Here is a 14545-nt window from a genome sequence, read left to right on the forward strand (position 1 = left end):
TTGGGCAAGATTGGAGACCAATGGATGAGGATAAAAGGTAGGATACTTGAGCACTCAACTGATGGCAGAATGAAATACTCCTCTTGCCCACCCAAAATACCATGCGAGAATCCTAATTTGAGAATCAAAACAGGCTCTTTCACCGTAGTTTTCATGTTAAAACCAGGTTTGTCACATTCGTTACACGTGATCCGGAGAAGAGAATTCTCTTCTAATGCGGGTACGATGATGAACAGAGCGTAGGACCTTAGAGTGTAAAAGCTTCACCTAGATTAATGCTCTGACACCTTGGTCGGCCTCTCTCACATTTAAAAGAAAGAAGTTAGATTTCTGCTTTTAAGAGTTGCGTTGGGCTCGAGCTGCAGTGGCAAATTTCAAATGTTTTCAAACGCTGCAGTTGATGAATCACAATTAGACAAAATAAACAAACATCAAACCGCATAATTCTTTTGTTGGTCCTCGTTGGCAAACTAGGATTAGGCAGATGCTTGTATCCTAAGCCACAAATCGTTAACTATTAGCCTCTTTTAATGGCATCCATATATCTGCCTCCTACCCAAATAGTGAAAGCTCTTGTTCATGGAGTCAAGAGACTTGGGTGCAGATAAAAGAAAACTCTACAATTGCAACTCGCAAGCTCTTGATCATCTGTTATCTTCAAGTAAAAGCTCTGCTAGTTCGTATAATCAACGTCTCCTTATTGCATCACATCTCATCGCTTCAATAAGTGTTCTTTGTTTTTTGATTCTTTCAACAAAAGAATCTGAACGTATAATACTATTGCTCTGCATTATTATTGATGATGGCTAACAGAAAATGAGTACGAGGAAAGATTTCGAAAAGATGCATCACATGAAGTTTGCAAGAGCGAATAGCAATAGTACTAACGTATTAAATACGCTAGAGGGGCGAGTATGCAGATTGTATTTATTTTTGCAAAATAAATATATTTCTACGATTGATATTTAATTAGACCGAGGAATCAAAAGGAAAACCCATCTCGGGAATGCGAATCGTTAATCAGCCAGACTTAACCGGTTCCCTTCTTCTCATAGTAACCTTGGTGTTTAGATGGAAAGAAGCTTACATTTAAACCTATACAATCTAATGATTTTATGAAGGCCAATCCACATATGGACATTGTTATCTACAAATTTCGGAGTATGAAAAATATTCATATTGCTGCATGCATTGGGCTGCGTGTAAGAGGCTGGAGAATCCGGACGGCCAGAGAAATCTACGTCATGTACTCATGTGCTCAACCGGTCCCAAGGAACGGCCTTTTCACCCTTTTTCTCTATTTTTTGTTTTTTCTTAAGCAAAATTAATCACCTTCAACCTATGGTTAATGGATTTTAGAGATTGTTGGGAACCTAGAAAACCAGTCCAAACATTAGACAGTTTTTACTCATTTCTTATATATACAATTTACCTTCTTGAGGCAGAGCGAGGCCAAGCACTTGCTATGGTAAAACAAGGTTCTGCTCAGACACTACGATTTCCATGGTATTGTTGAAAAGAATAATTATGTAACCAGAACATGCTTACAAACATGTAAATGGACATGAAACTCCTTTTTTTGGGATATGTACAATGAATTTTAAAACCAAACGGATGGCTAATCCACACATTTAAAACATCAATTTTTATAAGCCAAACGGATGACTAATCCACATACTTAAAACAACAATTTTTATATATTCATAATGTTATGGACGTAGAAATGATATATCATAAAAAACGAACCAGTCCCAATTTTTTCATCCTCTTCTCCCTCTCTCTCTCTTTCTTTACAGTCATCCATCTCGCTACAGGATTTGTAGGTTTCAGAAAGCGATTTTACTCATTTTCCACATATGTGTGTGTGTGTGTGTGTACGCGAGTGTTAAACTGCAGGTTCAGTAGGCTGGGTGCTGTAAGAAGACATACGGAAGACTGAAATGTTCAATGTTCTAGGCTTCTTAAAGAGTTGGTACATAACAAAATATAAACAAATCATTCTGCAGTTATTACATTTGCAAGCCTATACACCTCATCTTGGAAATAATTACATTGATTGAATTTGAGATTTTTGGAAGGATGACAAGAGAGATGGAGACGATGCACTTGAATGTCATAAATCATCCATTTTTTGTAGCTCTTCATGGGATTACCTAGAGACCTGCCATCGTAGATGAGGATAAAACTCAGTATGGAGTATGGTCCTCCACAATGTGAACTAAAAAATAACAGCATTGCTCACATAGTGATCATAGTAGTACCCTAAAAAAACATATTTACATGGGTAACAAACAAAATGTTACATGATAAGACAAAAAATCCGTACATTTATGTGTCAATAACAATAAAATGTAAAAGTGGACTAAAGGTCATGATTTTTTCAGAAAAACTATGACATATCAATAAATTCTGGCCGAGGCTTTTTAGAACATCAATCAACGTGGGTAAAAGAAAAAAAAGACTTCAGATATGCCATTTGGAATATAGTAACTAATGATAACACTATGTGAAACGAACGAAGATAAAAAAAGTTTGGGTGCCACATAGATCTGCTAATGTTACACCACTGATAAATAAACATGTAACAGCCATGGTCCACTTACTTGAATGGAAGACGGTGATAAACGACCTTGCACTGCATTGTTCACTGGCGAAGATGTGACAGACTTGTCGGGAGAGAAAGTCTGAGTAGGTCGCTGGCCTGGCACACGAACATAAGAGGAAGTGGGTGACTGCGATGGAGGAGATTGATTATAAGAGGAAAGTGGTGAAGCCCCTGGAGTTCTGCGTGGTAATGAAGGAAACTGTGCAGCTTTAGGTGATTTCGGTGATGATTTTCTTGGAGGCAGCATATTGATTGTGATCCTGTAAGCAAATGAGATTCCCTTATCACGCAAAATGCATAGTTTAACTGGAGAAAGGCTAGAAGAGAAGCAGCAGAACTCACTTGTTGTGGACGTCAACGTATTCATCGGTTTCATCTAATATCTCCTCCTGCATGAGCAAGAAAAGTACTGTGCTTGAAGAGGGTATGACAACACAATAAAGTTCTAGATTCATGGTTGGAGAGGGCGTTTTGTTCAGAAGAAAATTGTGCTCTTAGAACACGTTTCCAAAATGTCATGTTCTTATTCCAAAACATATGGTCCGATTATGGATATTGCTCCTACTAAAAGCAACAATCAAATGTTGGACATTATAACCACATTCCTTGAAACAAGAACCTGGTGTTTTTGAAACATTCATTTTATGAACATATGTACACCAACTTCCAAACACACAATATTCTTCCCACAAAATGCCCTCGTAGATGCATACAAAAGAGAAACAAATACGGTAGTAGCAAACTCAGTCCCATGATCTTGCAAAAAAAAAAAAAAGGATTCCTTGACCAGACAAATATGAAACTGGTTAACACATAGTCCTGCATTCTTAACTCTAAATGCATCATCATGTTCTCTATGGAATATTCCTGACGTTCTTTTTTCATTTTATCAAGCATTAAACATGAGATTGCAAAAAACCTTCTAACCAACACAATAGATGATATATCCAGTTAGACCTTAAAACAATCAGAATAGCGGAAAGTCCATAAATATAGGAAGTGTGCACTAAAGCAGACAGACAAAAGATGAACACACATAATTTAAAGGTGTTATCCAGTTAATCTCCACCAATATAGCATAGTATTACTATCAATCAATTCAAGATATCTCATATTTATCTAGTGGTTATAACGATTACACTTTTGCCAGGCAAGTTCATGGCACCAATTACTATCTACTCATTTTCCTTCTGTGGAGAACCTTGAGGAGCAGATGACATAATACAAAATATAGAATAAGAAACAATACTGAAAAAAAAAACTGGTTTTCTAGTGCCATTTTGCAACAAAATACCCTACCTTAAGCATACCTTTTTCAGTCAATTCCACGGTATAAATGATAGTAATGAAATCCCATTTTTAATAAAATTTTTGTAATATCTATTCAATTTTCTTTCTGTGAGAAACCTTGAGAAGTAGTCAACATATAGAACATGGAAAAAGAAACAATACCGAAAGCAAATAAACACTACTTTCAACAATTTGCACTTTATCTGGCATTCTGTTGGCATTTGAAAATATCTAGACAAAATATGAGTATCAAAAGGTTTGCCATATTTAGGATTATGATACCTTACTAGAATATATCAATACCAAGAAGAAAAGAATATTGGCATGTGATTTCTTGTGGGTGATACTGATAGTTCCGTGGCTCAATAATTCCAAGAATACTCAATCCACGTACAATGACATGAAAAAAAATATTTGTTTGGACATTTCAGTCGAGCATACCTGTAATAGTTCCTCCATAACATCCTCCATCGTTATTATTCCAATAACTTCCTCATCTTCTGGGAAACTGGGAAGGGATTCCGAATTGACATCAAGAATGTCATTTTCACCAGCTCGTTCCCATTTTCTTGGTTGCACAGCCGTTTCTCCATGCCTTTCTGTACCAACTTTTGATGCAGGGCTGCGCATTCCAGTTGTACTAGGATACCCTGAGCATACAGTAATTTGTTCAAGTTGAGTAGATCGAGACCCATCTGCAAAATCAAATCATCAATGGGTTAAAAAAATGCATCGTCTCCAATGTGAGAAAAAAAATCACCCTTCATAGATGTCTTACTATGACAGAAAAGTAGACTGTGTGCAAAAAAAGGCAAAACCATATGTGGCTGGAGTACTCTGATAATGATAAAGCTCTATTCATCTTGCTGACAGTTGTTTCAATTTTCTCATCATGAAAAGTACTTTTGAGAGGTCAACTGAGGTAGCAATTCGTGTATCAAACATACATACAATCAAACTAACTGCTCTCCCCTCCCAACCACCACCACCATCGAATATATGATGAAGTCTCTGTGGATCAAGTTAGTCCAGATCTTGTTTTATTAAGAGAAAATATCATCATACAATCAGATTTGATCTAACTGTGTTGACCTAATCAGCTCAGGCCTGATAACCACAAATGTCATTTACAAGTGATTTTCATTTCCAAGGAAGAGCATAAATGATAGTAATGGTACATCACCTTTCTTTTTATGTGCTAAAGTTTATGCATATCTGAACCTTACAATTGAATCTGATGAAAACCTAGATGGCACACTTTAAGTGCAGCTTCTTCTGTGTTTGCATGTGCACATCCATTTTTCCTACCTGCCTCAAGAGAATGTGAATTCATAGGCAGTTTCATCCAATACTCCCTGCCATTCATTGCCTTTAGGCATGATATTCACATGTTGCAGATGTTCACTATAGCCTCGTATTTGTCAATATTGAGAATAAAACTCAGTTGGACCAGCCTATCGGCATCAACATGAATTTTTATACACCAGGCAGAGGCACTTCATTGCACGATCATGCAGATAGTACTTACATTGTCTCACACAAGTTCTTGTTATCCTCTGTTATAATTGTAATAATCATCAATTCTCTCCTTTGCAATGGTTTTCAGTAAGATTATGTGGACTTTCAAATTAAGAGAATTCCTCCATTATAAAAAAAGGACATGGAGTTCTGGTTTTCTAACTTTAGGATAGAATATTCTTAAAGAAGGTGTTAGCATGTTTCTGAAGAAAAATATCAAATATGCAACACATTGGGCAATTCTGTTTTTGCATGAAAAGAACATCTGCATCTATATACTATCACTATTAAATAGTGATAGGGTCTTAATCCTTACCATGAATTGCCTTCCCCTCAATGTCCCTTCTTTTCTTATTGATGCCAACCCTACTCTCTAGCATCCTGGTTCTCCCGTTTATGTTTTCTGTGGGCTCCATTGTATCTTTGGAACATTTGACAACCACAGCCATGTGACTATGGCCCTTCTGAAATTCATTTAGTAAGGAGTAAAGTGGCAGATACTCACGTACCCTATCAAAGAACAGATAATTAATTGTTTTCTATTTATTGTACCACAAAAAAGGTAAAATTAAAATTACAGTTCAATTTACTTTTAACATATGTAATAAGAGAGTATACATCATGAAGAAAAATATCCATGCCCTAATAGGAGAGTAATTTATCTTAATTGTTATCATTGCTACATTGGTTTCACAGATGATATAGCAGACCTGTCGTCGGATTTCTTAACAAAAATCTACGTTACCAGCATAAAGTATCATTGGTTCTAGCAAGAGTAAGTTTTAGTAATAAGAAACCTTCTATATAGCCTACAAACATTCAAATATTATGAACAAAATTCCACCAGACCACAAAGATGGCAAGCACAACAGCTTTACGAGTAAGAATAAAAGTGGACAAATTTATAAAGAGGCTTCAAGGAAGGAAAAAAGGAGGAACCAGTTGGACAAATCTCACTAGCCTTAAGGTCACCTTATTAGAGATCCAAAAGCCCAGCCAACACTGTGTGGAAATGCCCAAAAGAGGCATCAATGGAGCGTGGCACCTTGCTTTTGGAAAATACGAGAAGCTAGGTCATTGTTGGTCCAATGTATGTCTCACAGTTCTCAAATCCGTAAGATTATATGAAAAAGAACATACAACAGCATATGAAGATATAATACAATAAACAAAATAAGAATGACTTTCTGATCTACCTAGGTATCTTCCGGATAGTAACACTCCTAATAGGAACTTCATCTTCAGGGCGACAAGTAATTAGATTTTTTACCTGAAAACAAAAGGAAAGGTGAACAGATAGTGTGCAAGCACAATTTACTAATTTAGCACACATTTGCTCTTGCAGCATCCAGCATCTTAAATAAAAAAGGATATTGAAATCATATAAAAGAAAAAACTTACAAGAATAAGTCCAACAACGTTAGTAGGATTTCCAGAGTATATAGGTACGCGACTGTGACCTCGAGTCATTATCATACCCATTGTTTGCCTGAACAAATAATAGTTTTAAGAGCATGAAAAGGAAAAAATGTAGTGAAAAGTGAAGTATCCATTAGGTATCACAATACATGTCCAGTTTGGAGTTTATATCGAGAGAGAAAGTCTCAGCTATTGGTGTCATTGCATCTTTGGCAGTCTTCTGTGTTAGATCCAACGCCCCGCTAATTATTGTTGTTTCATCATGAGTCAATTCACCTCCTTTTCCTGCCTACAGACAAGGACCATATATCAGAATTCCATTTGAGCATCTACCTAGACACTTTCTCTATTTCTGATATGCCAGTGCCGGTACAGTCACAAATAACAGCTGGTATGCAAGGATTGCCTAAATGCCAACCAGCTGCAGGATTATGACCAATTGATCATTACGACTTCTAATGCGGTTCATTGCTAGTTACAGTTTGGCTTTACTCGTCCAGAAGATTAGGCAACCACTTACTAACAATTTTGAAATCCAATGCTAACCTGTGATGGCAATCAACCTAGACCATTTGTGTTCATACTTGTTTTAAGTAATCTGGTGTCCTGGAGACAATTCAGCAAGAAGAAGTAAACTCAAGATACAGAATCAAGATGTGTCCATCAGAAATACAGCAACATGTCCAATCTTGAAGGACACAGTTATCAAACAAAAAAAATGACTTTTTCACTAGAGAAAAGAAAATAACAATAAGGAGACATATCAACACAAAAACTTGTCAAGTTAGAGAACTGTTTCCAATAATCAACTAGTGTCTATAGCATGCTCATGACTGCCACAATTTCCATATATCAACAACTTAACCACATTTTACTTAGAAGCATTTGGAGTTTCCAATCTTGAAGGACACAGTTATCAAACAAAAAAGATGACTTTTCACTGGAGAAAAGAAAATAACAATAAGGAGACATATCAACACAAAAACTTTTCAAGTTAGAGAACTGTTTCCAATAATCAACTAGTGTCTATACTCTATAGCATGCTCATGACTGCCACAATTTCCATATACCAACAACTTAGCCACATTTTACTTAGAAGCGTTTGGAGTTTCGTAGAGCATAGCAGCACCTTAGTTGTCTTAACATGTGCACGCCAACATGGTATTCATTACAACAATTACAGGTGAGCTAACACCATTTTAGATGATTGACGTACCTTTTAAACAAAAACCTACACAAATCCAGGTCTAAGGCTTTAATGGTATGGGAATCGGTTCCACCTTAAAAACTTGCTTTGCTACTACACATTTCATTCAAATATTGAACACTGAAACAAATTCTTCCCAACAGTTACATGTGTGCTTTACACCTCCTAATATGAATCTACATTCTTAAAATGGAAAAGGAAAAAGAAAAAATAACGGGAAACATAAGACCAAATCAAGGCCTGTTAATACCAAGTTTCTTTCAAATATTGAGCTAAATAAATTCTTCGGGTTGCTGCAAAGAAAACATCAATAACAGTGAAAAAAAATTGGAGATTTACCTCATTTCCATGCATATCAACAAGCGTCTTCAACTCAGCTCTTCTCAGAAGTACAAAATGTCCCTTTCCCAGCAGCCAGTCCAACAACTGCATAGATTAAGAAAGCTAAAACCTTTTTAACATTTTGAGCAATAACCTAGAGGAAGGACACCATTTAATGAAAATCTCCAAAACAAAGTAAAATGCATTGGTGTGATAGTTGTTCTGATGATAAATGATTCAAGAAGGTGGGGGAAAAAGGGAATGGAGCATTATATCAAGTCACAGAACTAAGACACAAGCCTGACACAACCTCAAACAAAATGAAGACAATAAAATTGTTCTAAGTGAAAAAAAAAAAACTTTAATGGCAAGCTAGGAAAATAAAATACTTTAAGCACATACTTGTAGACAAGGACCCAGAATTCTGATACTCTAAAAATCCTAACATTCATAAAATCCTGGTTTTACAATTCATTGCTTCACACCTGTCTTCAATTTCTTTTCAAACTTCAGGATTTTTGCCAACCTCAGATAAGAAAAATGCTGATGACAGACTATATTCAAACTGCTATTAGCAGCAGACCTATTTCCATCAATAATAGATAAATAATGAAAGGCGGTACCGGTGCAGCTCTCCATGAAAGGAAGCAAGTGCACTCACTATAGCGCACAAATAAAAAGAAAGGTGTGAGAAGTATCTATGTTTCTTCAACTGCTGAATGCATGCTCAGAAATATTATATAAATATTTAAAATGGATGTTTGTTTCCTCAAATGCTTCTATTAAAACCTTAGCCTGACTAAAAATTGTGGTTATCAAACATTTGACACTCCATGATGCAACTGAGAAGCCAAAACTGAACAATCTTCAAAAAAATTTGCTCCTGAAAAATAGGTTTAACAATTTTGAACTTGGAGGGATAATATTGGACCTGGAGTTTGTGAAATAAGTGTAGCATCCCAGAGGGGTTCATTTGTTTTGCAACAAAATAAAGAAGGATCCATAATGAGTCGGATGGGTGCCAGTACCTGGCTGGTGCTAATCCCAAATTCCAGGGATAGTGTAAAGTCCCTGTTCACCAGTATCTAACCTGAATGACACATAGGTAGAAACATGGCTTTGAGATACCCAACTCAAAACAGAGTTACTTGTAATTCCAAGTAAAATTATATTTAAGCTCTCCTGCTATACAACCTGGAAAGAGCATCCATTTTCTCAACTCAGTATATCTGCCTGCACTCTCTAGCAGATTGTTTTGCATAGTAACAACACTGGCTACAAACTTTTTGTCAATACATTGCCTGTCAAACACAACCAAATATGGAATGTGGAGGTATACAACTGATATTGATATTAGCTCACTTGAAGCATAATAAAATTGGTGATAGATTGGTACTGGACCCTTGTGTCATATTCCAGAAGAATATTGACAAGATGTCAAATATGAAACTCATGTTTTCTAGTTCTTCTACCTCTTACCTTTTTCTTAAGATATACCAAAGGGAGCAAATCCATTGGTAAGTTCAGTTATGTGCTCTGGGTTAGATAATAAGTAAAGATTCTGGAATCTTTACTATGAAAAAAAAAAAAAACCATCCGTCAAAACCAAATGATGCAATATTAGCTTGCATTAACGTGGATCACTGGTAATTAATTGAAGAAGACTTCTATGCGTTGAGATAATGCATGCCAGCCTTTATTTGCCGCCTGAGATAGCATTTACTGCTCTTTGCAATTGCTAACGTGTGAACAAAATCCACTTTCAGTACACATCTATCAACACATTGCTCATAGACAAGTATTTATAGAATTTAAGGATAGGTCTCTTATGAAGAATCAAAAGAACCAACAAAGAAAGAGTAGCAAATAGCCTGTGCAACAATTAAGGCACATCAATTGTACTTCAAAGAATTGAAACATAGAATAATACAGCAAAGACAATGCACTGGTAAGTCGATATACCTTACTGATTGGATATGTGATGGGCAGGAAGATCAACAGAAGCACACGAACAACAGAAGCAAGCTTCGCACCAATTTTCAATCCATAACGAGAGCACACTGCCTGAGGAATAATCTGGAACAACCCTATTTTTCACCAGTTTAGTCATGATTTTTCCCATATTCTAAAGTTTTTAAATTATCACGATATATGGAAGGTAGCTCAGATTTTGCTATCTCACAGCATTTGCAAACCCGCAATAAATATTTTCTCATAGTATTCGAAACCACAGGCTATATTTGTTTGTCAAATAATTCATAATGAAAGTGAAAACCATGGGAAGAGGAAAATACCTCCCCAAATGCCAGAATCAAAGTCACTGACATCAAGATCGCACCCCAAGCGGGAAGAAGTGCATCAAGAAATATGGGGAGCGCCTGAACACATTAAAAAAATAACATACTACGTCAACGATTAAAAAGAACAAAGAGAGCCCACCATGGGGACAACAAACCGGTTGCATTTTCTTACTTCCATTGCCAAAGAGTTGCAAACAAGCAACGTACAAAGGAGCAGATGCTGATTCTTTACAACCGGAAGTATCTTCGCTGCAAAAAGCTCCAAACAAAACCACCAAAATTAGAAAGCTAACAAAATCTTGTCTGTACTAAAATTTTCAAAGCCGAACAGCGGAACACGAGAAATCTAGACATGCACTTCCACTGCAATGATCCAACCGCACCACCAAAAGACCGAACACAATCAGCAAAATTGACAAAAATACAGAATAAGTGTAGGACCTTAAAATTCAGGCGATAACAATGAAAAATCACAAGAGAAAAGGACGAAAAAAAAAAGCCAAGAACTAAAACCTGCATGTTTCCTGTCCTGGGGTTTGCCTGCCTTCATCAAGACTTCAAGATCGACGAGGCTCAATGACATGAGGCCCAGGGTAAGTCCGGACATCAACCCGGCGAAGAGTACCAACCCTGTGCAAGTGAGAAGGTACACCCAGAACATGGGTTTGCAGCAAGGGACATCGTTGGCTGCCATTTTCGGAGCTGCCGGCTTTACAATAACTCCAGCTTCTGCTATTCCATTCCTCCAAATGGCCAAAAACCCAGTATCTACAAAGAGAAAAACTCCCCAAAATAATAGATTTTGTGATGGTACCTAATACCCCGACTCAGTATGGAAAATAAAGAATCAGAGAGAGAGAGAGAGAGAATGAGTGGAGGTTTCACAGGCAAAGGGTTTTAATAAGGGAAGGCAAGTGGAGATGGTACTCAGCGTCACGTTTCACTTGGCCGCTGTGCTGCACTATACGACGAAGGAAGACAGTGGTATTTTCGTGTTTTGCCTTTTCGTTAGTTGGATTTCGCCGAGTGGTGAACCACTTCGTTAGACGATCGATGGTCTCTCACCTTTGTTCTTTTTTCACCGTTTTCGCAACTGTTTGATGACACCAAGTAACCGTTTGTCCCACGCTGGGATTATGGATAATGCGATCAAGTTGGGAGTTGGCTTGGCATCAGAGAATCTGCTTATCGGAATTTTCCGTTGCCTGTATCATCCTTTTGCTGTCGTTTGGAAGAACATAGAGTTCATATTGGCTGACAGCCTTACATACGTAAAACATAGAAAGTGAGAAAGAAGCGTAACTATTACAGCACTACACCCTTATAAAAAATTAAGGTACTACCCTCTAACAATATATTGCGGTACACTTCCTAAATATAAATTTCAGCAAGCAAGTTTTCGACCAAATTCAGAGCCCCATCGTAAAGTGTCTCCGAAAGAAAAGCCTGTGTTTGGGTCATACTCAATCTATGCTAAGATCCAATTTTTAGAATGCAGTACTATCCAATCCGACTGAGAAAGGTGGTGGGCAATTGACCAAACGAGGATTTCCCACCTTTGAAGAGTAGTGAATGAAAGCTAGTTGAAAACTTGAATAGCAACAAAGGCTGAGAAACGTCAGCAAATGTGTATAATTACAGAAAAAGCTAGCGACCTAAGCTTTAGCTTATAAGGAAGATGCATCAAGAAAACGTTAAGTGGTTATTTGATTGCGGGGTAAAAACTTATTACAAACTTAATTCCCATGCATTTTGATTCTGGGAAACAAACATCAGAACAGGAATGGAACCAGAAATTTCTAACTAAGGGGCACTAGTAATAAATTTTAATTTTTTAAAGAGCATCAACATATGATAAGAAAAATTGTCCTAAGGTGTCAATATAAAAATAAGTAATTTTTTGTGGGTATGTATGGGCAACCCACACCTAGCCTACACCACTGCATAAGAACTTCTCTTATGCACATTTAGACATTTGGTTTCAAACCTCTTCGTTAGATATGTGGTCATGTCCATTTGAAAAACAAATTGAAGAACACTTGAGATCATTTCTAGAGTAACAATTTCAGGTTGGCGACTTTTACGCACAAACCCTTTTAGAAAGCTCGATTTGAGAGTAACAATGAGAATGAAGCGACAAATGGAGATTGGTTTAATCAACATTATCCAACGTAAGCAGTTTAAAATAACTTATCTCCACCCCAATTTTTACTCCGTTCCCATCTGTGCTCTCATCTCCATATTTCATGCTTCCTCCAGAAACAAGTGTGGCAAGAGGCATTCAAAGCTCGTTATAGATGCTGGGCCAGGCTACATGGCTAGCTACAAGACGGTGGGGCTTTTTTATGGGATGGTATGACAAGCTAGATCCTGTTATGGAAAAGCTTGAACATCGACGCCATGTATTTGTCACAAGCAGAAATGATGATGGCATTGGCACCTTTCATAGAGGCCCCATCGGTGGATACTTGGTTTGGTGCACCGAATTTGCATGCACTATCTTTTTTCCACATTCAAGAACTTAACCAGAATCGGGGAAATCTCCCTCTTGGGCCTTAGATTAATTTGGGGAGCGAGCTACGTACCTGGCTTTTGCTTGCCTGCCATTTCTGGCTAAAAAAGTCATGGTGATGCTTAGATCTCTCTCTCTTTCTCTTTTGCCTGCCCTTTTTCTTCTTGCTACCTGGCCTCCTTTGGTCCCTCTGTCGCGTCACTCCCCCCCGGTCTCTTTGGTCCCCTGGCCCTTCTTCTCGAGCCATTGCTTTTGTTTGGCTTCTTCTGACTGGCCATATCAACACTTTTGATCACCTACAGCGCCTTGGCATCAGTTTGGCTAACCAGTGTCCCATATGTCTTGTTGCGACTGAGTCTCGGGTCCACCTTTTTACTTCTTGCCCTTTTTTCTCTAGTGTCCTTGCTTCTACTTGGCCTTTCCTTGTTAGTAATCTTTCAAACCCACCATCCATTCGTCTTTTCTTCCTCTTTTGTCCTTCCTCCACCTGACTGCTTCCTGGGGTCATGTCTGGAGGCCATGGCTCATTTCAGCTTGGTGGCGCATTTGGGTGGAGCGCAACAACAGGGTCTTCAGGGGCACATTCTCTTCACCAGATTCTGTGGCTCGTCTTGTGCAAGGGAATATCCAGTTCGCCATTCGGTTAAAGCGCCGCCGCCTGACTGCGGTTGGGTGACTGTGTCGTTTCGTCTTTCCTCTTCTCTCCTATTTTTCTGTGCATTGTATTGTTTATGTGTTCCTCCTGCTTGTGTTTTTTTGCGTAATTTTGTTCTTTGCGGATTGTTTTTGTATTTAGGGGACCTCTTGTCCTCAAATTTTGTTATATATTTCCATTTTATTGGTTATATATATATATATATATATATATATATATATATATATATATATATATATATATATATATATATATATATATAGTAAGGTTTTTGAACGGAGAAAAAAGTGGAACAAGATGTCAGATATGATTGATTCAACACGATACCCATCTCATTTACAATTTATGGTTGTCAGTTCCTTGCCTGTGTATGATTAAGAAACATTCACGGGGTAGGCCCACAAACCCCGGCCCACAAAATAGTCTACACTAAGTGTTAGGCACCAAAAGATTTGGAAGTTAAAGCACAATATTACTAGGAATGAGGGATTAACGAACGCTTGGGGATGTACCTTACTACTGTCAAACCCGGTACAGTGCCCAAGCTGAAAGACTTTTACCAACCGAAAGCCTCCAAAAAAATAGCTAGTTCTGCTAGAGCTTTCCAAAAGAATTAAAAAATAAAACAGCAAAGTTGGCGTCACCTGTGGGAGTTTCTGACAACAAAAGGTAGGCCTTTCCATCTCCATCTGTATTATTTTGTACCTTCACTTCTTTT

The 14545-nt window shown here is 37.6% G+C and overlaps 1 protein-coding gene across 2 annotated transcripts; it reads right to left on the reverse strand.

The window, feature by feature from the left end:
- Positions 1 to 1930: 1930 nt before the first annotated feature.
- On the reverse strand, positions 1931 to 11966 carry LOC116247582 (DUF21 domain-containing protein At5g52790-like). 2 transcript variants are annotated; one of them, XM_031619758.2, is made up of 13 exons: positions 11174 to 11957; positions 10833 to 10909; positions 10655 to 10738; positions 10323 to 10436; positions 8379 to 8465; positions 6982 to 7121; positions 6815 to 6902; positions 6610 to 6683; positions 5730 to 5923; positions 4337 to 4590; positions 2948 to 2994; positions 2604 to 2865; positions 1931 to 2161 (listed from the first exon to the last, which is right to left on the reverse strand). In XM_031619758.2, the coding sequence occupies exons 1-13, from the start codon at positions 11352 to 11354 to the stop codon at positions 2150 to 2152; spliced, it is 1614 nt and encodes a 537-aa protein (XP_031475618.1). In that variant the 5' UTR covers positions 11355 to 11957; the 3' UTR covers positions 1931 to 2149. The 2 variants fall into 2 exon arrangements, with proteins under 2 accessions (XP_031475618.1, XP_031475619.1); XM_031619759.2 differs by lacking the exons at positions 1931 to 2161; positions 2604 to 2865; positions 2948 to 2994; positions 5730 to 5923 and having other exon boundaries at positions 4417 to 4590; positions 11174 to 11966.
- Between the last annotated feature and the right edge of the window lie 2579 nt (positions 11967 to 14545).

This window comes from Nymphaea colorata, chromosome 2 (assembly GCF_008831285.2).
Source record: "Nymphaea colorata isolate Beijing-Zhang1983 chromosome 2, ASM883128v2, whole genome shotgun sequence".
NCBI classification, from domain to species: domain Eukaryota; kingdom Viridiplantae; phylum Streptophyta; class Magnoliopsida; order Nymphaeales; family Nymphaeaceae; genus Nymphaea; species Nymphaea colorata.

Excerpts from the sequence above, each read along its gene's own strand:
- LOC116247582 (XM_031619758.2), bottom strand. The coding sequence starts at position 11,354 with ATGGCAGCCAACGATGTCCCTTGCTGCAAACCCATGTTCTGGGTGTAC. Across the intron at positions 8,466-10,322 it reads TCACATATCCAATCAGTAAG|TTGTTGGACTGGCTGCTGGG; the intron begins GTATATCGACTT and ends TAATCTATGCAG. Across the intron at positions 2,995-4,336 it reads TTATGGAGGAACTATTACAG|GAGGAGATATTAGATGAAAC; the intron begins GTATGCTCGACT and ends TTGCTCATGCAG.